Genomic DNA, 25,292 nt, shown 5'->3' on the forward strand with positions numbered 1-25,292 from the left:
TATTGATGATCCTTTTTTTTTAGGGTAGTCAATAAAAATTATTTCATGCGTATTTGCTCGGATGACTGTTGATTGGACTTCGAAGTGAAATGATGGAGCCGCGTTTCATCCATTCTCGCATATCAATGCAAAAACTTGTGTTTAATATGCTTGAACATCTCCAAACACTTCTCAGAATCATCAACTCGTCGTTGTTTTTGATCAAAAGTGAGCTCTGCGGCACCCACTTTGCACAGATCTTTCCCATACCTAAATTTTCATGAAAGATCTCGAACAACTTCTCTCTAGAGTCATTATTTTGAGACATTTTTTGATGTTTCCGTCGGTAACAAATTATTTTGAGCGTCTGTGGCGTTCACCATCTTCGCTCCTAATTTCATCATCTCTAAACTTGTCATACCAATTCTTGATGGTTGATTTTCTTGGGCCGGTGTCCGGAAACTCGTCATCAAGCCAAGTTCTATATTTTTTCTCTTCAAAAATCAATATTTATCATTATGAAATTCCTTTTTGTCCATTTTTATCGCAATATCAAAAGTCGCCTCACTCAAAATGTTATGATTTGCAATCTAATGGTCCGACAGCTGTCAAATTTATATATACGTATATTGGAGGTCAGGTCTAACTAACAATCATGTGGATTTAATTCTAGTAGCACCATCTATGTGTCAAACTTCTTCTTCAGTCGTTCTTTATTTTCGCTGTTTGGCAAAAAACTCGAAACTTTCGAACCACTTGAGAATGCACTCAGTTTTGGTTTGACAAATAATTGAAGACTGCTATTAGTATCAGAGAAGCGGAGTACATGACAGGTTCCAAGGATATTTAAAGATTCTAAACAATTTCGAATTCACTCCGACAGCAGCGCAGCTATACTGGCCTTAAACTCATAGACCTACCATATTCATGACTGTGCGCTTAAAGCTAAACGTGCAGTTCATGACCTCATTTGCCATAGCATTAATCTTCTTCTATATTGGATTTGCGGTATCAGCAGTAATTTTAAAGTGATGAGCTTGTTTGAGAGAACATCTTTACCACAATTTCAATCGCTTGGAAGCGAGTCGGTGCTTCATTATCCTTTTGAATCTTAGTATCCACCGGTGCTATGTAAGCGCTGGTCAAGAACCAGAACTTGTGCGGCTGAAAGTTCCTTCTGGCACAGAGAGAACCCTAAAGACCTGCTAAACTACTCACTCCTAACAAAGGCAATCTCATCGCGATTGTGGTTATTTTGAGTGGATACTGTCCAATGAGCTCACACCGGTGATACCAAATACTTTTGTGGATGCTTTTTGCAAAAACTGTAAGAAGGAAGATAAAGTGGTATCATCCAGCTCCTTTCTTCTCTACTCCCCAGCCCTAGCCAGACTGAGATTGACGTCCTTTGACGAAGTAGCTGGAATTGATATTAACCGCCTTAAAAAAATTGTGGTAAGCTACCAACGTTTTGTCGATTTGTGAGGATCTAGTGATCTATTTTTATACGTTTTTGGGAATCACAAAGGATCAACATTCACAGCCGTCAGCAAGTGATATTAAACACTACGTTCGGTGCGAGGATAAACCCTACAACCAAGCCCAACCTAAAGATCATTTAACACTGTAACGATGGAACGAAATCCTTCTCAAGACTCAATGTTGTAAAATTTTCGAACGAAAAAAGCCAAATTCGTCCTATTTCGTGAATTTTTTGAAAAACCAAATTCCGTCCCTCTAAATAAACACCCTTTACAAGAATTTTGTCCACAAACAATCTTGATTTATGCCAGCCCTTTGTCAAGTCACAACTGATTAACATTCAAAGTGACTGCAAATATTCCCAGCGAGTTATCAAAACAAACAAAGAAGAGGAATCTTCACGCTTTTGACCCCTTTTCTGTCAAAGTAAATATGGAACCACACAAACCAACGGCATAAACAATATGAATATTCACCGCATCGGAATGACTTCATCGCAAAAACCACGAATAAGCGGGGCAAAGAGGGCGCTGCAAATGAAATCGGTCGACGATGCGTAGGCAGAGGCAGAGAGAGAAGAGCGCTGCGAAGGGTTGACCAGAAAACACTTTGCATTAATGAAAATCACAATTTTTAATAACATTGCTTTTGTTTTGTGATTATAGTGGCACACCGAGTGTAAACAGGCAGCTGTTTTGCGGTTTTAATGTGTTGAAAAATGTTTGTGAATGAAAAAATAAAAACAAAAAAAAAACAATAATCATTTGTGGCATGCAATACACAAATACAAACAAACATAAGCAGCGCGGCGCTGTGATGGCACGCTGTTTTCGCATAAACCAAATAAATGCACACAATCATGCATGCGAGCGCAGGAAAATGTGGATTTCGAAAGGTGTACAACACTTTTATGACACACTGTACGGCAGGCGGTGAAAGCGTGTGGTAAACAAAGTGTGGAGAAATGGTGAATAACTGCGAAAAAAATATGTGACATGAAGCCACAAATGTGGACAGCCGCATATAAACATAAATATGCGTGAAAGCGTAACAACAACAACAACAATAAGTGCAAATATTTTTGCTACGACACAGCCGTGTGCGAATATTTAATGCGAAAATATCGACCAACGAAAATACAAAGGTGCAGGAATACAGAAAAAACAGCAACAATAACAACAACAGCTACAATGAGCATCCGTATGGAACAGCAAATATCTTAAGTGTCGCCTGGCAGCACTAGCACCATATATAATATATGTATGACTGTAAGTATAGACACTCAAAAATGAGATTTTGATAAAAGTCGCCGTGAAGCATGCCGAAAGCATCTCTGTGTAGATTCTGTGTAACGGAGTTTATGACTCTTCACATGGCAGGAAAAAAATGACAAAACAATCGCTGAAAATGTTAACTGCGTTCGAAGCAAGAACACTATAAAACTGTCTTTACACAAGGACTCTTTTGACTGTTTTTTTGTAGTCGAGGAAAAACCGCCCCTGAGTCTAATTTTCGATGACTCGTTCGAGCACTTCGACTGACCATATGTCATGGTATCGACACACATCACCTTTTTGACGATTTCAAAGTCGCTTTTGACAGCACTGATAGAAGTTACTTGTACGATGTCACGACTAAATTCGGCATCCCTGCGAAACTCATACGGTTATGCAGAATGACGTCGAGCAGAACCATCAGCTCCGTCAAAATCGGGAAGGATCTCTTCGAAACGTTCGCTATCAGGTTTAAGAAAAAGATATTCCTTCTCATGCAGTACAATGCTACTGGGCTACGCAGATGATATTGACGTCGTAGGCTTTAACAACAGAGCTGTTAGCGCAGCCTTCCAGCCTAGAAAAAGAAGCAAAAAAGGCTGGTCCTCAGATGACTTTGTATATCTCGGAAGTAGCACAGATTCCACCAATCTAAGCCTGAAGATCTAGCGTAGAATAACTCTTGCCAACAGGTGCTACTTTGCGTTTGGTAGATAACTGAGTAGCAGATCCCTCTCTCGACGAACAAAAATTACGCTCTAAAAGTCTCTCATTATTCCCGTTCTATTATACGGAGCAGAAACTAGGAAGATGACGACCCTAGATGAGAAAGTACTTGGAGCATTCGAGATAAATGTTTTTCACAACATCTTTGGAGACGTTCGCGTGATATGGTTATAGTTAAGCTCATGAAAATCTATGAATGTACTTTTTAGGCCATATCAATTGCATGGAAGATGATGCTCGAGCAAAACGCCCTTCGATTCGAGACCTGCGGGTTGTTAACGGCAGAAAGGGCGCCCACGTAACCAAAAGAGAGGACACGTTCATAGTGACCTGTCTGCATTTCGGACGTACAGCTAGCGTGACCTCTCAAAGGATAGAGGCAACTGGCGAAACTTTGCCTTCGCGTCCCAGACAGGCCAAAGGAGAAGAAGACATAAATTTTACAAGAAAATTTAAGAATCTGATATGAAAGTTACAATAAAATTGTCCAGCTCAAGTTGTCGATCTCAAATTGAAATCACTCGCCGTATAACTTTGCCTACTGCGAGCTGCAGCGTGTTGTGACAAGCTGAATTGAAATTTATGCGATTTTTCGAATGAGGCATAATTGATGAAGAAGTCGTTTACCACACCGAGACTACAGTAGTACATATTTATAAAAGATACAATAACTAAATAAGATATACATATGTATATTTATAGTTTTTAGGAGATTTACGAAATGTCATTGCATGCAAGTGTAACACTTTTGTTCAAACAAAACGAACGAAGGTTGTGGTTCGACTAATTATTTCTGACTGAATCCGGCTATTGTGTCTCTTTTACAAAAAAACAAACCTTGGACGTCTGACTTCAAAAAGAGAACACAATGAATGTTCTTTTAAACACAACGGACCGATGTTCTAAGCTAAAGTGAGACCCCCATCTCATAACATGATCTAACCTAACCTAACCTCATCTTGACCAACTTCAGTTTTGACTTCCTCGACTTTGCTTTTCAGATTGTTTAAGAGCAAAGTGTACGCTAACAATTTCCGCGCGAAAGACGAGCTCAAGGCAGAATTTCCGGCTGTTCCAATCGATTGGGTCAACTAAAGCCATGCATGTAATTCTTCCTTAATAAATCAGCTAAAAAGAGACATGAAAGGATTCAAAAGAATTTGAGGCGATCCTCAGCTTACTACTAGCTTCAGAGACTACCAATAATAGTTTCATCAAACACTAAGTGGTGAGAAGAGTTAAGTTTATTATCCATCATACAGTGAGAAATGAAATAATGCCGAACGCATAACACTCTACTATACTTCAAATAATATGTTTTTGGCTGGATACTAAGTTAGAGTTCTGAATTTTTAGGCTCTATAAAGTCCAGGGCAACACAAAACCAGTTTTGACACAGCTTTGGAAAAGAGTGGACATTTCTAAGTGGAATTATTTCTTCTAGGCCCTGAAAGTGTAATTCTTTGGTGATTAACGAACAGTTCTCTCCATCGCACGACATCTTCTCTAGATTTCATAACTGGAGGTTTTAGCCTTACATTTACTACGCTCTTAAGATGGAGCCCTTAAAATTAGCTAACACACCTGCGTTATGGTTCTGATGGAAACCTTCGAGTTCACCCTGCAGTCTTATCTTGTTATCTTATTAAGGTTGTTCTAAGAAGAAAATTATTACCGACTAAAGATATGTATCTAGAAAGATTGTTCAGTGCAGAGGGATACATGGATATTATGAAAGATGAGATAATAAAAATTATTAGCAAAAGTAAAAATTTTACAGGCAAATTACCATCTTCTCATATCATCATTTAGATTTTAAGACACTTGTTTTAAATTAAGACGAGCCTAAAAAGTTGTTCACACCGTTCGACGACTAAGAAATTCTTTCAAGAAACTTTGTACTTTTGTACTTTTTATTTTTCCCAAATACTATTATACCAATACTTTCTCAATATGAATTATGTGCGAAATAGATGATCCGGCCAATACAAAAATACCAAAAAGTACCGCTATTCGAAAAAAATTGGGATCCAATAAATATAGTTATAGCTTTCATAGTGTTTTAAAGACTACAAATTAGAACTTAGGCGGACCACGGAAGCTTCGCTTCTCTCGGTGTGATTCCATACTTTATACATCGGCAATATAATGGATAGATACGTTATTCTTTGAAGAGGTTTTATATCAACTTAACTAGTTCTATTAGTTACAAGTAGTTCCAAGGGTAAAGTCAGAAAAGCTGCGACTAAAATGCATTTTTTTTTGGGAGAACGTTTGTTTTACGGTTTTGTTTTCTTCTGTAGCACTTCAAAAAAAAAGCAACACATGAAATATAATTGTTTAACTCCCTTTTAAGGGGTCTTACTAACTGAAAATACTTTTTATACTTGTATTTCAATAACATTACCCATTTTGTCACCCTCGAAGCATCCACACACTCCTACAAAGATCTTTATCTATACAGAAAAGCCATTAGTGATGTATTACTTCCACAATGCGTCACACTAAACTCCTCTCTAATGTCCTGTCTTTGTAAGCAACACCAACGCTTTCATTAAAAGCATTAAACGACGGTTAGTGCTTTAACCTTTCCTCACGCTGGTTTCATTGAATTTCGTTCATCCAACGCATCTTCTTTGCCCGCTTCTCCGCACTCGTGATTTTGATGCGCATATTCTGCAGTCGTTTTTCTTTTCTTTTTGCTATCATTCAACGCCTTTGAAGTGCTTTTAAGTTTCTAACTCGTTTGGCAGCGCAGAATAGCTCAAGTATGACTTTGGTGTGTGCTCTTTCTAAACTCATTTCCAACTCATTATTTGCAACGCCGTTTCAGTGCACCTCCACCGCTTGGTGTTGTTGTTGTGCTGGTGCGACGGTAATTTGTTTGCTTAGTTTTATAGTGTAAATGTATATTTTTTTTATACACAAGGGCTTTTCTTGCGACGAGACGGATCATAGCTTAAGAGGGAAAAGCTGATAGCTTCAATAATAATTTCATAAAATCACGAAAAAGGAAGTTGAAATGGGCAAATAGATATGAACACAAACAACGATTAGGAAGGTTTTAGAGCCTTGACAAAATTCAACTCGTAAAGTGTTACTTGAGATTCCTTTCAGCTCTATCATGCAAAATATATGATTTTTTTGTTTCTTCTGAACTCTTGTATGATATATGGAGTCCGTCTGGTTTTATAAAAATACCAATCTCTAAAAGTATAATTGAAAAAATTGTATAAGATCTTTTCTAGAGAGCTTTCTAGAAAGACTATTCCATCAGTGTAAAACTTTTCTGGTTTCTCGGCGAAAAACTGCGTCAAGTAATTTTCACAGGCTTCTCTGGAAGCCAACTTTACTCCATTAAGGGAGTTCTGCATTGACCGAAACAAATAGTATTCCAATGGTGCAATGTCAGAGCTATATGGTAGATGCATTAAAACTTCCCAGCCAAGCTCTCCCAGTTTTTGCCGAGTCATCAAAGATGTGTGTGGTCTGGCGTTGTCCTGATAGAAGACGAAGCCCTTTATGTTGATCAGTTCTGGCCGTTTTTATTCTATTGATTGCTTCAATTTCATCAGTTGCTGACAGTAAAATGTAGAATAAATCGTTCAACCAGGCTGGATCAGTTCATAGTGAACGATTTCTTTCCAATCCCACCAACCACTTAGCATAATCTTTCGAGGCGTCAATCCTCGGTTTGCGACCATTTTTTGAGCTTCACCACGTTGTTACCATTCGCTTCAAAAATGGTTCGATTTCGTTTCGTTTCACAAAGAATCACAGATGTTAATTCAGCTCATTGAATTTTTCACAGACAATTCATGTGGATCCAAACATCGAGCTCTTTTTGTAGCCAGCATTTTTTGAATGTTTCAAAACCGTTTGATGATGAATGTTAAGTTCCTTAGCGATGTCACGGCTGCTTATATGACGATCCTGGTAAATATTTTCTATAATTTCATCGCCTTTTTCAACGACGACCAGAGTTAAAGAACGGAATTTCTAGAACGGAAGCTAGCGAACCTCTGTAAACTTCACAAATTTCATTGGTGGCCTGCGTGGCATTCTTCCCTTTTTTATGCAAAAATTTCACAATATAGCAAATTTCGTCATTATATTCACTCATTTTTGAACAACTGCTACTTTTTTTCAACTTCTCCGAATTTAGTTTTGGTTGAATGAAGCTTGAAATCTCGCCTTTCCAACGCTATATGGTATGACACAATGTGATTGACTGACTAAATACAAAAAGACTTTTTCGACTACCCAATATTATTGAAAAAATAGTAGTTGAAAACGATATGAATTTTCCTATAAGACCGTCCCTTTACAATTATGACCTCATACTTAGAGAGACTTTATTAGACGGGTCTAAGAATGTATTTTTCAAAGTAGGCCCGGCTGGGTTGTGAACCGGGCTGAGTAATAAACCATTAGCTCCTTTCTTTCTCTTAATTGACCGTAATCACCATCAGTCATTGTAAGCTTATATTTTTTATGAAACAGCTTTTGTACCAATACAGAAGCGTACTATATAATCAGATTTGTTGTGACAGCTCCAGCCATGGTATCCCGAAAAGTTTTCTGATTGTGTGTAAGTTATGAAAACGGTGTATACGCCAATAAAGAAGAAGAAAATGTTATTCAAGTGGCTGTATTTTGTGTTTAGAATATATCGATCTAACATCGGTCATATCATATTGAGATTATAAGAATCATGTTTTTGACGTTTCCAAAATTGCGTCGCAGGTAAGTTCTGAACGATCTCGATGGCTGTGTTATGACGGCTCGAAAACGTTGGAGTGAATTGGCGCAGGACCACGCACCAAACTTTCCATACCTATAGGTAGTTTTCCGAGCATATCCCAAACAGAGGTATTTGTAATAAGTCGGTACGTAAAGATAAATTTGAAACGCAACTATAGCAATGAACGACAGTCAAGTGGTCCTTAAAGCAATCCCTGCATACGAGATCAAATCGCTTTTTCTGCTGGAGTGTATAGAACGGCACAACAATCTGTCAGCTCGTAACCATGTGCATTTTATCTGGGTACCCCGTCACAAAGTTATAGCTGGAAATGAACTGACTGATGAGCTCGCTCGCTCCGCAACATCCATCAAACAAAGTATTTAGGACCCAAACCGCTAATTGCGGTTGACCCCATGCCACAAAGGAGATGCTCCGCAAGGTTGAAGGGCTGGATAGGGAATGGTATTGACAACAACTGCATAGCATGAGCCATGCCAAGTTAGTCACAAGGGACAAACTCAAGCAAATTGTTTCCTTCTACAATGACCATTGCAAGCTCAAGATGCACTTACTTAACATGAGCCTAGTTTCTTTTGCGAGTTGCCGGTTCTGCAACATGAGGCCTAAAACTCCAGAACATTTGCTTATTGACTGCACAGCAGTCTGTAGACGCAGGATAAAGACCCTTGGATACATGTTTCTAAACAAACAGCACCTAGCAGTATATTCGAATTTATCAATATGCTGTGGCTAAATGAATGTTTCGCGGTGCAATCCTAATTTATTTATCTAGCCTAATCTAATCTAATGAGTTTTGGTGTAACAAATTTAGGTGTGGTGAAATTATGTATGGTGAATTTAAGTGTGGTGAATTTATGGGTGGTGAATTTAGGTATGGTGAGTTTAATTGCGACTATGTACCTTTCTTTAGTTGAAAAAAAAAATTCTTCGGACAGAAGCTACACAAGTCCAATTCATAGCAAAAACAACAATGCTTAGATTTAATCAGTCTTTATGAAAAACAGCCAACGGCCACCATCCCACATTTTAAATATTTTCCATAAGCGCTAACTGCACTAATTATTTCCGTTACAAATTATTTTATAATGAATTTTTCTAACCTCAGCAAAAAAATGTGTGTGAAAAATGAAAATAACTGTAATCTATCAGCACATGCCACAAAGAAATCGATTTTCTGCCAAGCAACTAACATTAATCTTAATTTCTTTTCTATTCTCTCTTCACTACAATCTCGTTTCAGCGGACATCATACAGGATTTAGCTAATTAATTAAATCAAATAAGGAGTAAAATAACAACAACAACAAACAAAGCAACTGATATTAAATTTTTTATATATGTGGTAAGCTTAGGAGTAGTTATAGCAAAATACCAAAAAAATAAAATAAAATCGAAAAAACAAAGAAAAAATTAAAATTAATTAGAACTCCACAAATTTGTGAATACACACACATACAAACATATATATATAGACATATACATATGTACATATTTGTACACGCACATTACGCTCTTCACATCCGGCACTGTTGTATTTAAAAATAAATATATATATATATTTACCACTTATTATATTGTATGTACGTAAGCTAAGTACATAGTGATACGCATAGTAAATAAGTGAAAAATAAAATGGAAAACAAAAACAAAATTAGTAAATAAGGCAATAGGACACTGATTAGCTGACTAAATATGGTACATAAAGGAAATTAAGGAATTTTATTGACTGTTTGAAGCTATGAAATAACCGAAAAACCAAAAAGCCGAACAAACCGCATGCCACAACAAAAGCAAAAACAATTAACCAAATATGCATGTTTCATTTGTGTTTGTTGTAGTTTTGGAGCAAAATTGTTGAGGCGGAAAAGTCATTTAGTGGTTTTGTGTGTGATTTTTGCCGAAATTCGCACTCGAACAAAGCATTTAAATTGCGCATTAACGCAATGATGCCAATAGCAATAACAACAGCAACAACAAAAAAATGTTAAACACAAAAATGCCGGAAAAATTGTGCAAACAAACTTAGCATTTCACACTAATTTCTATTGTGGCACGCACAAACACAAACGAACGCTCAGAAAAGCACGCACACACACACGCACGAAAAATCGAATTGTGTGTAGTAGTATGTGTGTATGATGAATATGTATGCAAACAATGCGGGAATGTTTTGAAATGTATTGTTTTTTTTTTTTTGGTTTTTGAAATATTTAACTTTTACGCGCCGCAAAGTATGCAACACAATGCAATGCTTGCTCAACACTTTGCAGCAAATTCAATCACTCGTGTGCCGATTAATGTTTAATACGTTTAGCAAGCCGCCAAAAATGTCCTGCAGAAAAATTATTGTTTTTGATAATTTTACGAAGGTTGATGCGAGGGCTGAGAGACGAAAGTGCGATGCAATGCGGAAATATGCGCTCAAGTACCGAGACTACTCTAAAGAAATATTGAAAACGACAAGAACAGTCTGCTTCCTTAATTTATTCAACTAAATAGTTAAAAACTAAAAATTTCTAATTGTCTTAATTATAACATGACCGTGGTTTGTACTAAAAGAAGTAAGTTCAGACAAATTCTCGATATCTGAACAAGTTTCAGCGATATGATATGAATTTTAGTAGCTTGAGCCTATGATACACGCATGTACTGTAAAATTAAACTGCTTCATATATGCTAGCAATGCAACTCCATGTCTGTTTTCATGTATTTTGCCATTCAGCACCAATTAAGCTCAATATAATGTTAGCTGAATAATCTGCTGAATACCAAAAGTACTTGAAATTTTTTTAGGTGGTTTACTATTTGGTGCTTTTGGATTTCGGTACTTATTCAGCTCAATATTACGTCAGCTGAATAATGCGCTGAATGTGAATACTACTTGGAATGTTGCTTAGGTGGTTCACTATTTGGTGTCTTTGGATTTCAGTGTTTATTCAGCTCCATATAATGAAGATAGTGGTAGCTGAATAAGGTGCTTCACTATATAGTTCTTTTGGAATTCAACGCTTACTCAGCTCATTATAATGTTGGCTGAATAATGTGCTGACTACCAAAACAATTTGAATTATTGTTTAGTTGGCTCACTATTTTGTGCTTTTGGATTTCAATGTTTATTCAGCTAAATGTAATGAAGATAATGATAGCTGAATAATGCGCTTAATACTAATACTCTTGAAAAGACTGATGAAGTGTTTCACTATTTAATTCTTTCGAATTTCAGCGCTTATTCAGCTCAATATAATGTTAGCTGAGTAATATGCTGAATACAAAAGCTACTTGAAATGTCGTTTAGGTGGCTCACTGTTTTGTGCTTTTCGATTTTAGTGCTTATTCAGCTCCATATAGTGAAGATAATAGTAGCTGAATAGTGCCCTGAATACCAAAACTCTTGAAAAGCTTTGTAAGGTGTTTCACTATTAGGTTCTTTTGAATTTCAGCGCTTATTCAGCCCAAGATAATGGCAGCTGAATACAGCGTTTGAAGCCAAAGCTTATAAAAATGATAGCAAAGAGTTGAACTCTACGGAATATTAATTTAAAGTCACCTTATGAAATCGACACTACATTTAGAAATGAGAATTGTAATTCCTTTTCCTTAAAAAACTCGAAGTAATCATCTGATAAGACTTTAGTTCATAAAAAACGATTAGCTCAGTCAATATTTTCAAACTAGTTTTGAAAACTAAAGTTTTCTCAACCTCTAAATACAAATAAGTCTGGTTAGAAAGGAAAAGAAATAAGTCTGCCTAGAAAGGAACGGACAAGCAATCTGCAAACTGCTTACAGGTTGATGATCTGGAAAGTCTATTATACCTGAAAAGCTTTAGAAATTACACAAACGCTAACGACTAATGGGTTCTTGGAATCTAAAATTAATTTGTTTCACAATAATCTCTTCATCCCACAACGCTAGTTTCATGGTAGCTCAACATGGTCTTTATTTCTTTGTTTTGCTTTATGAAATTTAACTCCTTTTAATCAAAACTTATCGAGACCGGCTTCGAAAGTAAACGCTGTTTAGGGAACTTCAAAATACTAAGCTCAACCTAGGAGGTTACCTACTTCGATTCCTTCAAGTTCAAGTAAAACTTAAGAGCAAGAAACAAGGACAAATGAGCATAAGGAGATCCAAGATAAGTGAGTGATCTAGAAAAACAATTTCGGCTCGATCGTTCATCGAGTGCAAGCTTCCAATACGAGTACAATCGACAGGAGGTTCTTTCGTATATAGAAATAGCGAAACCGGATATATTCTTGCGAAACCTGTAGACGTACAGGAATCAGGGATACGCAATAAGGAAATAAGTCGAGTAAATAAAGCAAGAAAAGGGAGCAGTAACATCAATACAAATACCAAATTGTGGGTTCCTCGGGCATTCAATATAATCACTCGAGTAGTATGAGTTAAGCGAATGTAGAGATCCTCATTAAAATAATTTTGGATGCATATCAAATTTGAAGAAAACTGTACCATAAGATGCTTAGAAACCCAGGCAGCTAAATCCTCCCTTTTCTATATCTTTTTCTACTTAAGTACTAATTCCAACACTGACGTTCTTATTGGGATAGTTAGGTATCAAGAAGAATAGTACATATATTCTGTGTACTCATTGAGCAAATTTACAACAACAACACAGCACTGAAAGCTTGAAAGCTAATATGCAAATTATAATTGTTCTGTATGGCTACAATAACAGTTTTTGCAATAAATAAAGCAACAACAATAACAATTTAGAAATACGCAGTAAATTGTGCGGTATTAGTAAAATTCACGCGTGATTAGTTCGGAATTTGCCGAAATGATTTATGTTTCAGCGCTTAGCAGGCGAAATACCACGCTATTGTTGCTGTTACACTAAAAATATTTGCTTTTGCGGATAATTTAACAAGCATAACACACATGTTAGTATGTGTATAATGAGCTGGATTAATTGCCGAGCGAAAAATGCCAGAAAAATGTATGACATTTCCAGCTGTTAAAAAACTGTTGAAAAAACTAAATTTTTTGCACTACTGTACTTTTGTAAAAGTTTAAATTTTTGCAAAACCGTTTAATGCAACTTTATCCGAAAGCACAACTGAATTGAGTTAATTTTGAATTTAAAACCGTAGACATACAAATTTTCTTCAAAATTAGATAATATATGGAATTAGGCAAAAATTATTATTATTTTATCAAAGACGAGTAGTCCAGTGATGAGAAAAGACAGCCTACAGAAATGTAGAATATTGAAAGAATTTCACACAATTATCATTAATAAACACCGGAAACACGTTTGAAACTTAAAAAAAAGTAGTGAGTTTATCTAAACTTAGTTAGAAAAATAAATCAAACTATAAAATTTAAATGTGGTGAGTTCAGTTGAGGTGAGTTTAAGTGTGGTGAGTTGGGGTGAGTTTAAGTGTGGTGAGTTTGAGTGTGGTGAGTTTTTTGTGCGGAGAGTTCAAGTATTTACAGTTCAGCGGTTGTGTGTTCGACATCTTCATTATAAATTTAATGAATTTATGTGTGGTGAGTTTAGGTTTTATTAGATCAATTGAGTGTAATGAGTTAAAACGTGGGGAATTATCCCTCACCTGATTATTGATATGAACTGGAGTTTGAGATAATTCTTAGTTTTTTGATAAATTATGTCATAATATCAAAACTACAAGTTTTTATGACAAGAAAAAGTCTTTATATAAAATAAAAGTATAATGAAGAAGATATTCATATTATTTGGATTTGGGAGCAATATTTGCTGTTTTTTTCCGGATGAACAACCTGCACCAACAATCTACCGCGACAACATTGTTGTCCCTCCACTCGACCATGCAAAGGTGAAAAAAGCTCTAAGTTGGTTTAAGTACAACAAAAATCCAGAGGCCGATGGATTACCGACTAAACTGTCTAAAGTCGGCGGTGAAGTTGGAATATGAGTGTACTCTGCCTTATTCACAAGAGAAATGCGCTATATTCAACATTCTTTATTTCATAGTTCTTGATTTGGTCGGACTTTATCAGTATGGCTTTAGACCTAATGATTGGAATATGATACGACACTTGTACCGACAACAATACCTTTTCATCGATGTCAATTCACATCAGAGAAACTCCACAATCTGCGCTAATTATCGCGAGATCAACATTCTTAATATTTCATATAAAGTTCTTTCGGTAGTATTGTCTGATATATTATACAGACTTAAGCAAATCCTAGATACGACACTTGACATACCGACAACAATCACCTTTTCATCGATGTCAAGTCCGCTTCCAACATCACTGATAGAAACTACCTATTCGACGCGATGACTAAATTCGAAATCCATGCGAAACTCCTATGGTTATGCAGAATAACGTTGACGCTCCATCCAAATCAGGAAAGCGAGCTCTTCAATACCAGATGATGTTTTAGACAGGGTCAATATTATGCTAGAAAAAGGGCGGCTAATCTGAGCCGCAGTAGTACTGTCTATTCCAAAATTACAGTACTACTGGGGAACGCAGATGATATTGATATCGAGGGTAAGACAAAGTACCTGAAAGCCACATAAACGATTTCTCGGGGAACTACGTCCCCGTTGACAGCCATACGTTTTAAAAAATTAGAGCTTACATCTCGGAACTAGCACAAATTTCACCAATAATTAAGACATGGAGCAGAAACATGGACGATGACGTCCCCAAATGAGAAAGTATTTAGAGCATTTGAGAGAACTGTTTTTTGCAAGGTCAAGGGAGCCGTCCGAGTGAGCGATGAGTATCGAAGAATATGGAACCACGAACTGTATCAGCTCTACGGCGACATGAATGATGATCCAGCCAAATGCTCTTTCGACTCAAAGCCCATGGGTGGACAACGGAAGCAAGCGCGTCCACGCATCCAATAGAAGAGCCAAGTAGATGGCGAACTGTCTGCACTTGGAAGGTTTTGTGTGCTCGGCAACACTTTAATTGTTCTAGTTAATATTTAACTCACAATATTCTTAGTTAGGAAATAAACAAGTATTTCCGAGAATCAAGGAATTAAGGAAAAATATTTGAGCAAGCTTAACTGAGTCTTTATATTATAGGATACGGAAAACAGTTAACAACCTATCACACTTATGTATGTGAGTCCACAGAAAAGATAAAAATTACAAAATTACACATATAAAAATGTGTTGCCTACCTTTAGGCACACGTAACAAACTACGCTTTCCCGCGCAAATGAGCGCTAAATTATTGCGTAACTCTAATATTTGTAAAACAATAGGTAACGACCGAAACACTGATTTTCATTATTATCTGTGATTTTAGAAACATTTTCACATAAAATATATGTATGCATGTACTGTTATGGGTGCAAGCCACGTGAACGCTTAATAATTTGCATTATACATGGAAAACCGACCACAAAGCAGCGCCCACCGAAAATGCACAGTTAATCCGATTTAATTTGTGTTTGGTTGAGATTTCTATTAATATGATGCAGTTATCGTTGCCTATCATTAGGCGCTTAGCTGTAAAATGCATGCGCTTACATATTTGGCGCATTAAAAAGGCAAAATGGAGCAAATTATTTACAGTGGGCGCTGCTAATAATGGTCTAATAAATGTGAAATAAAAAAAATCAAATAATTTTTTTTATTTGCTAATAAAACACCTTTTTTTATATAATTTTTATGTAAACGCTACAAAAATTATAAACACACATGTACAATTTTAGTATCGAATTAGTTGTTTTTCACAGCTGGCAACCTGGCATGTTGACGCCCATGATTAACCGCTTCGTTAGCATTGTCCTTCTGGTCTCTAATAAAATTCAACATTTGTTTAGCCTGCTTTTGGGCATTATATTAGTTTAGCGGATAATTAGGGCGCGCCCAACTGTGCTGATTTTACACGCTCGCGCCTAGTTTCGATTTCTCTCGCTCACTCACACACTGTTTTACGCTCTTTCACTTTCTCTTGCCGTTTATCAACCAACCCTGCTGTGTAAATTCATACAAATTGCTGTTTGCTTTCTGGCGCATATTTTTCACCGAGATTTTAATTATTGCATTAGCGTATATTACCAAATCAAAGCTTACTATTTACTATTTACCATGTAACATTTGCATTTTGAATTTCCGAAAAATCGGCGTGTCGCCTATTATTTTATTAACGCACAGCGGAGCGCGCGGCGACGCTTTCGCCTGAATGCAGGTGATTCAATGAGCGTACGCAACTAAATGCCTCACATTGGCCATCGTAATATAATTTGTTGAATTAATATTCGAATTCCTGGTAATAAATATAATTGGAGAATTATTTGCCAAACGCACGTTTAATATCATTTCGGGCATTATTTGTATACGCGAATTCACAAGAATACTATAGATGGCGCGGCGCGGGGTAACAAATTTATTTGATTGCATTACAGTTATTTGCGTACTATGCAAGCGATTCTATGTAAATTTGTCAGAAATTAGTGCGTTAAATTTGCAATAGAATGCCCGCTAAAGGTCAGAGCATGTTGTGTTATCATATTTGTACTGTTCCAAGAACTAATTTTCGAATTCAAAATCAAAATTTTGTTGGGATATTAGAATCGAGTCCTCAAATGTGTCGCTATTTGCATCAGTCTTCAAACGAAACGATACATAAAACAAAATATTTGTTAAAAATATATGTTTCTTTTAGGTGGCTCTTCGATCGAACTACATTGTGACAGAAAAGTACCCGGAAATTGTAAATAAAGCGCAAAAATATCGAAATACAGAGTTTGTTCGGAAAGTAATAGTACTGATTTTCTTTCACCGCGACAGTACTTCGCAGCGTGCGTGCACCGACTGGATTCGGTAGAGGACGCTCCTACCATAGCTAACGAACGAGCGGCTGCTCAGTTGTCTCCGAGTACCCGCAGAGCGCGGACAAACATTTTCGCGAGACGTGTTCGTTAGAGCAGAGGAACGCGATTATATTCTATGGAAACTCGGTAAATCTGCGACAGAGACGTTTAATATGATCAAGCAGGCTTACTCAGATGTTGCTTTGGCAAGAAGTGGTGTGTTTTGGTGGCACCAGCCCTATTTGGAGGGCCGGGAAGAGATCGCTGATGAATGAGCAAATCCAAGGTGAAAACTATGCTCATTGTCATTTTCGACACCAAAGACATCGTCCACCATGAATTTGTGCCTACTGGTCAAACCGTCAACGCCAAGTTTTACGTGGAAGTCTTCAGAAGACTCCAACGAAGAGTCAATCGTCCGACAAGACATCGCAGCCGATTGGAAGTTGCACCACGACAACGCCCCGACTCACACCATCTTTCTTTTGAATAGCTACCTAACCAAGGCCGGCATCCCAACGCTCCGCAGCAGCTCAGATGTGGCCTCCGCACTTTTTTTGTTGCCTTGCCTGGAAAGGCCGATATAAGGCAAGCATTTTGAGATGACAGAGGGAATCCAAGGCTATTCCAGAGAATGCCTTCCGTGAAGCCTTCAATGCTTGGAAATCGCGTTGGCAGCGCTACATCGACGCAGAAAGAGCCTGTTTTGAAAGTTTTTAAAGAATTGTTACGATTGGTTAAGTAATTTCTTTTTAAATTGATTCAGTCCTATTACTTTCGTACCAACACTGTATCCCCGACTAGATATAACACACTTATGCCAATGATTTTTTCAGACCCGAAACACTTTGATAAGTACTTTTTGGCATGGCCTCCAGCTCCTTGACCGAACTTTGTTTTATCTCTTCGATCGACAGAAAAAGTCTTCCATGGACCAGCAATTTCAGTTCGTGGAGCAAGAAACAATCACACGGAGCCACATCTGGTGAATACTTTAGTCGATCGGTGGTATTCATTAAGTTTTTGGTTTTAAATTCGATCACAATCGTGACTCAATGCGAAGGTTTATTATTATGAGGACATCAGTTTTTCAAAAGCTGAACATTTCAAGGGAAAATACCTGGATATTTCTTCTTCAACATTCAACAAAAATGTTAATACACTTTCTTTGACCGAAATCTCTTTATTGCCTTTCACAAGCTTAAGTCATAAGCTATCTACTTCTGCAGACACCAATTATCAACAGATGAATGCAACACCAATGAAAAAGGAGCATATTAGGCGAAATAAAAGACACATTAGAAGTTACGCTTGGGTTCTAAAGAGTTGCTCGTCCCAGACTTTGTTTCAAAGAAAACGCAATTCGTTTTAATATTACATAATTTCAGACACGTTTATTTACTGGTGTCAACGTGGTGCGAAATCGGCACACATTTGTTTGAATTTCCGACTCCACTGGGCGATTATGTCGAACGAATATTGGACACAGAGCGCGATGCGTTGCGCGGACCCAACCCTTATTTCGGTAAGAAATGTTCAAGAATTTACAACATTGCTCAATAAATCATATAAATCAAGGAACAGTTCTAAAAGAGACCAACTCCCATAAAAGTCTAAAAAGAAAACCCGTTATAAAAGGAACTGAATACAAACTCACGGTCTCGAATGATGAGTTTACTTCTTAATAAGTACCGGCTTGTAATGAGTTACAAACAAAAGAAAGAAACAGAAAGACCTGACCTTTTATCCTTTAGGATTCCGGCTGCAAACTAGCTAAGAAAAACGCTAAATGAATACTGTATAGCAGCGCGCCTGCCAAATTCCTCTTTTGCGATAGATCTTATTACTTTTTCTTCTTTATTAGCGTAGACAATGCTTATGCGGTTATAGCCGAGTTTACAATAGCGCGTCACACGTTCTTCCTTTTCACCATTGGAAATTGCAAGAGTAGCCAGGTCCTACTCCACGTGGTTTTCCAACAGAATGGAGGTCTTCCTCTTCCTCTGCTTCCACGACGGTTACTGCGTCAAATACTCTCAAAACTGGAGTGTTTTCATCCACACGGACAACATCACCTAGCCAGCGTAGCCGTCTCTTTTAATTCTCTCAACAATGTCAATGGCATCGTATACCTCGTAGCTCATCGTTCCATCGACTGACGTTTTCGCCGTTGCCAATGCACAAAAGACCATAAATCTTTCGCAAAACTATTCTCTGAAAAACTCATAACGTCGACTCATCAGATGTTATCAACGTCAGTGCCTCTGTACCATTTAGCAGAACGGGGATAGTGCGGGACTTATAGAGTTTGGTCTTTGTTTGTCGAGAGAGGACTTTACTTCTCAATTTCGTGTTGGTAAGAGTAATTTTGCGTTGGATTTCGAGGCTGACATTGTTGTTGGTTTGAATACTGGTTCCAAGATAGACGAAATTATCTACGACTTCGAAGTTATGACTGTCAACCGTCTTTTTTCTATTTCGTCTTGCCCTCGTTCAATACCAGACCGATTTGCTTCGCTTTCTTATTCAGTCTGGAGATAGCAGAACTAATCAGCAGCGCTTTTAACTTAGCGGGATACAATTGAGAACTGACTGACAGAAAGAATTGAGACACGCGAGGCAGAAGTTTTGAGTTGTAAACGTGAAAAAGTAAACTAAGAGTGAGATCTCTTTACCATTTAAAAGCAATAATGAAGGACGCCGACATTTGAAGCCGCAATCGTTCGTTCAGGTTTATTGGGGTATGGCTTGAACGGAAAGAAGAAAAGGTTTTAAATTGTGTGAAGCGAGGAAGCTTCATTGGCAACTATTGTTACAATGTCATTTCTGATACAAAGTAACACATAATAGAACATTTCAAAAATTTTGACAAATTCAATTAATTTTGAAATGATTAAAAATCAGCTTTTGTCAAATACATTTCTCATTTTCGATGAAAATCTTTTGGCGATTACGGCGCCGTAAATTATTGAACAGACTTCTACTAACTTAAAGCAATTGCTGGCGCGTGAAAATGACATTTCACCTGCTTTAAAGCGGCAGCCAGTCAGTCCTGCACACAGTCCAGTCCAAATAGACTGACTCAACTAATGTTGTCTGTGTTTAAGTGTGTGTGTTTGTGTAAATGCCTTTACAATTTATTTTTCACTAAATTATTTACACATAACACACATATTTGAGATTTCAAAGTGCAAATATTTGCAAGCAAAAACAAATATTTGCGTATTTATTTGCATAAATGTGTAAACACGAGCAAACAGCAATGTATACACACCGACAGACAGACACAGACACTGGTAGGACATAACAAAATTCGTCAAATAACGTAAATAAAATCATAGAAAATTCATTACTTAATCAAAAATTCATGGAAATCCATTGACAATGGCAAATGCCTGGCAATTTATATGCTTTGGACACAAAATGTTAGCATAAGCACAGGCGCACGCAAGTAATGGTAATTAAAACATAATTTTGCACCGAAGAAATGCTCGCATGAGTATGAGTGTGTGCGTGCAAACAATAAGCCACAAATGCACAAACACAATTAGACGCGTGTATTAGTTAAATGATTTTTAATTGATTTTGCTTCCAAGAAAAGTCATGCGTAATTGAATTTATGCATTAGCAGACAGTTTGTTAAGGCGAGTGAATGCACTTAGCGTTAACGGTTTATTTGCTCATTTACAAAGCGAAATTTGCAGCAATTTTTAGTGTGCAACATCAACCGGAAATGCACAGTTGAGGTAGTTATCATTAATTGTAAAATAAAATGAATTTGACTTAGAAATATTTTTTATTGCAATTTAAATGTAAATAAAGCAACAAAAATGTATGTATGTATTATTTATATGTAAATGTAAGTAGAAATCATAATTTATGAATAACAAGAAATACAAAATAGAGACTTTACAAGCACTCAACATGAAAAACTCACAGTATACTGGAAATAAGTGTTTAAAAACATTAATTTGAAGATAAAATTATTAAATTCAAACATACAACCGAATTTGAGTCCATATCGTCACCTAAAATGCTACGATATTTTGCATTTTGCACCACTTTTCATAAGTTTACAGGCCAAGGAAAATGATGTATGTATTAGGAACCACTAATATTGACATAAAATTTGAGTTTCGGTTATAAAATAGTTATGATAAATGGTTATAAATTGGTTATATATGGGTTATATATTGGTTATAACTGTTAGCCGGAACTTAAAAATGTATGCATACATTATATAATAGTTATTATAAGTGGTTATAAATTGGTTATATATGAGTTATATATTGGTTATATATGGGTTATATATTGGTTATAACTGTTAGCGAAAATTTAACAATTGATGCATACATATATGTAATATGCTGTAGTGAATCGTAAGCAATAAAAAACTCAATTTAGATTTTTTCTTGACACGTTTCTTTGCATTTAAGGCGGCGATATGTACTTGCAGTGACCGGGTTACCATCTACATACACTGTGCGACATAAACTTGGGTTTTTAAATTAATTTCACTGAATTTTCTTTAACTTGCAAGAAAAATTTATAAGAAAAGAGAATAGATTATTATTCACAAATACAAAATTTCGATGGAATAACATGTTTTCCATCATTCAGTTTGTATGGCAGCTGTATGCCAGAGTGGTACAAACTGAAAAATTTCTTTGGGGTTTATACCGTCGGTTCGGAATATAATTCACGCAAAAACTTTGTAAAGATATCTCTTAAAATAAAAGAGTTTTTCATACAAGGGTATGAGCTCGATCGTTCAGTTTATATGGCAGCTATATGCTATAGTAGTCCGATCAGAAAAGTTTCGTCGGAGTTCGTACCATTGCTTTAGACGATAACTTCAGTCTGATTTCCCGAAGATATTTCCTAAAATAAGAGGTTTCCTTACAAAGATATGATTTTGATTGAACAGTTTGTATGACAGGTATATGCTATAGTGGTCCGATCTGAAAAATTTATTCGGAGCTTACACCGTTGACTCGCAAAATAATTCCCGCCAAACTTCATAAAGATATCTCTTAAAATATAAAAGTTTTCAATACAAGGATTTGGTTTTGTTCGTCAGTGTGTATGACAGCTATATGCTATAGTGGTCCGATCTGAACAACTCCTACGCAGTTTGTACCGTTGCTTTGGGCAATAACTCATGCCAAATTTCATGAATATATCTAGACAAATAGAAAAGTTTTCCATACAAAGATATGATTTTAGTCGGTCGGTTTGTATGACAGCTATATGCTATAGTGGCCCGATATCGGCGAATCCAACAAATAAGCAGCTTTTTGAGCAAAAACGGCGATGTGCAAATTTTCAGATCGATAACTCAAAAATTGTGGCACCAGTTTGGCTATATATAGTTGGCTAGAAGGACCTGGCTAAATCGACTCAGCTCATCATGCTGATCATTTATACATACAATACGAGTAAATATAGCAAAGTCTCTCCGACTTTTTCTATAACATCTGCAGTATAAACTAAACAATAATAAAGTAAAAAAATTAATTTTAATATTATGAAAATTTTGAAATAATCGCCTAGTGTTTAAGGCAAGTTTCAGTTATTGCTGTCCTTCGATGGAATTCCTTTTGAAATGTGTTTATACTCAAATGCTCGCAATAAGTGCATACTATAATTATTAATATTTTTCCCCACTTTTCTTTTTCTCTCACGCTCTTTCCAATTACTTTAGCATTTGGGAAATTAAATTTTTCCACTTCTGGACCACCCACATCTACCACAAAATGTTTCGCACAGTGTATAGGTAGCGCTAACTCAAGCTATAAAAACTAAAAAATATTATTTTATGTAAATTTCAATAGTTCAAAACTAATGCATTTATATAAAGGATTACATTTTTGTATAGAAAATGTAGATTTTAACATCATAAAAAGAGTAAAACTACGCATTAACCCTAAAATATCATAACCAGAAAGCACAAATGTAGCAAACTGAAGAGACCGCAACAAGTTTATTAACGAAGAAATATGCATTGCCACAAGCCCAGAAATCTGATTAATTTATAACAAAACATCTTAGGATTCAGCGCTCACTTTATTCTCTAAGCTCTATTCGCTTTGTTCAAGTGCGTTTTCAAGGAAAAAAATTTTCGATTGAAGAAACAAGAAACTCTTCAATTAGAATTCATTACTAAAGGTGCAACAGTTTTCTATGCTATTTATTTTATTAGACCAGTTTATACCAGTTTTTTTTTTTTTGTTCGAATCGCCAGTTTGAAACGCACAGTTGATAAATTCGAGCATGACTCCAAAATGAAGAAACAAAAAACATAAGCTCTTTCTTAACCGACTGAATTTGGCTCTGCGTCCCAAAAAAAAAACTAAACAAGAACTGAAACTGACAGGTATTTGAAGATTGTATATTAAACTTTCTAAAAAAATCATTTTAAGCTGAGGTGCATTTCTAGCCTAGCGACTTCATCAACAAGAAAAATTGTCGCTATTTTTTTTTGTGATCAAATTTTTTTTTTTTTCAAAATATATCTATGTACAATAAATATTTGTTGCATGTAATTAAATTTCGTACATAAAACAGTGAGAGAAGCAGCAATTTCGAAAGGGTTGTAATGCTGTTATTTGCACTGGTGATATTTAAATAGAAGTAATATACATATGTAGAACTTACCTTCGTATACAGCACTAATATAGTTATATAACGATTAAACACACGCTTGTATGCACGGAATAAACTAAAAAGAAGAAAAAAAAATATGCTTGGAATGAAAAAATTAAACAAGAAATAAAGATTGTATATTAAACTTACAAAAAATATAATAGGGAAGACTAAAAAAAATGCAAAAAAATATTTGAAAAAAAAAACTAAAAATAATAAAATAAATAAATTTAAAAAAAATAATTAGTTTTTTTGAAATTAAGAACTAAAAATAATAAATTAAAAAACAACAAAACTGAAAAAAAATAAATGAAAAAACATAACAAAATAAAGACTACAAATAATAAATTAAAAACAATAAACAAAATTCAGAAAAATTAATTAAAACTCAAATAAATGTACAAAATTATTGAAATTAAAACCTAAAACTAATAAAATAAAAAAAAATTTTTAAATAATTAATACGAATTAAAAAAAATGTAAAAATAAATAATGAAATAAAACTAAAAATAATAAAATGAAAAAAATTAACAAAATTAAAAAAAATAAAAACATTAAAAATAAAAAATTGTAAAAACATTGAAATTAAAAACTAAAAAAATACTAAAATTAAAAACAACAAACTCAAAAAAAAGTTAATAAAATTCGAGTAATTAATTAAAGTTAAATAAATGTAAAAACATAATAAAATAAAAACTAAAAATAATGAAATAAAAAATTGACAAAACAAGAAAGTATTGAAATTAAAATTTAAAAATAATAAAATTAAGACTAAAAATAACATAAATTAAAAACAATTAACAAAATTCAGAAAAATTAATTAAAATTCAAATTAATGTAAAAAATTTTGAAATTAAAAACTAAAAATAATAAAAAAAAATAATGAAAAAAAATAAAAAATTTAAAATAATTAAATACGAATTAAAAGAAAGGTAAAAATAAAGACTAAAAATAATAAAATGAAAAAATTAACAATATTAACAATATTAAACAAAAAATTAAAAACATAAAAAATATGTAAAAACATTGAAATTAAAAACTAAAAATAATGAAATAAAAAAAATAACGAAACAAGAGAGTATTGAAATCAAAATTTAAAAATAAAAATATTAAGACTAAAAATAATAAATTAAAAACAATTAACAAAATTCAGAAAAACTAATTAAAATTCAAATAAATGTAAAAAATTATTGAAATTAAAACTAAAAATAATAAAATAAAAAATAAACAAAATTTAAAATAATGAAATACGAATTAAAAGAAATGTAAAAAATAACAAAAAAAAAAAAAAATAAAATAAAACTAAAAAAAAATAAAAAATAAAATATAAAATTAAAATTAACAAAATTAAAAACATAAAAAAATATGTACAAACATTGAAATTAAAAACTAAAAAAAAAAATGAAATACTAAAAATTAAAAAAAAAAAATAAAACAAAAATAAAAAAACTGAAATAACAAAAAGTTTGAAATAAAAATTAAAAATAATAAAAACTAAAAATAATAAAATTGAACTAAAAAAAATAAAGAAAATAAAAAAAATTGACAAAACAAAAAGTATTGAAATTAAAATTAAAAAATAATAAAATAAAAAAATAAAATTAAAAATAATTAATACGATT

The 25,292-nt window shown here is 34.8% G+C and overlaps 1 protein-coding gene across 1 annotated transcript in view; it reads left to right on the top strand.

Moving 5' to 3' along the window:
- The window catches only part of LOC126752280 (hemicentin-1), a 393,430-nt gene extending 379,297 nt beyond the window's left edge, over positions 1 to 14,133 (top strand). The window contains exon 8 of the mRNA XM_050462979.1: positions 9,470 to 14,133. Coding sequence (XP_050318936.1) covers positions 9,470 to 9,498 — 29 coding nt within the window. The 3' untranslated portion in view covers positions 9,499 to 14,133. The remainder of the gene's footprint in view (positions 1 to 9,469) is intronic.
- The last annotated feature ends 11,159 nt before the right edge of the window (positions 14,134 to 25,292 follow it).

Source organism: Bactrocera neohumeralis, chromosome 3, assembly GCF_024586455.1.
Source record: "Bactrocera neohumeralis isolate Rockhampton chromosome 3, APGP_CSIRO_Bneo_wtdbg2-racon-allhic-juicebox.fasta_v2, whole genome shotgun sequence".
In the NCBI taxonomy this organism is placed as follows: Eukaryota; Metazoa; Arthropoda; class Insecta; order Diptera; family Tephritidae; genus Bactrocera; species Bactrocera neohumeralis.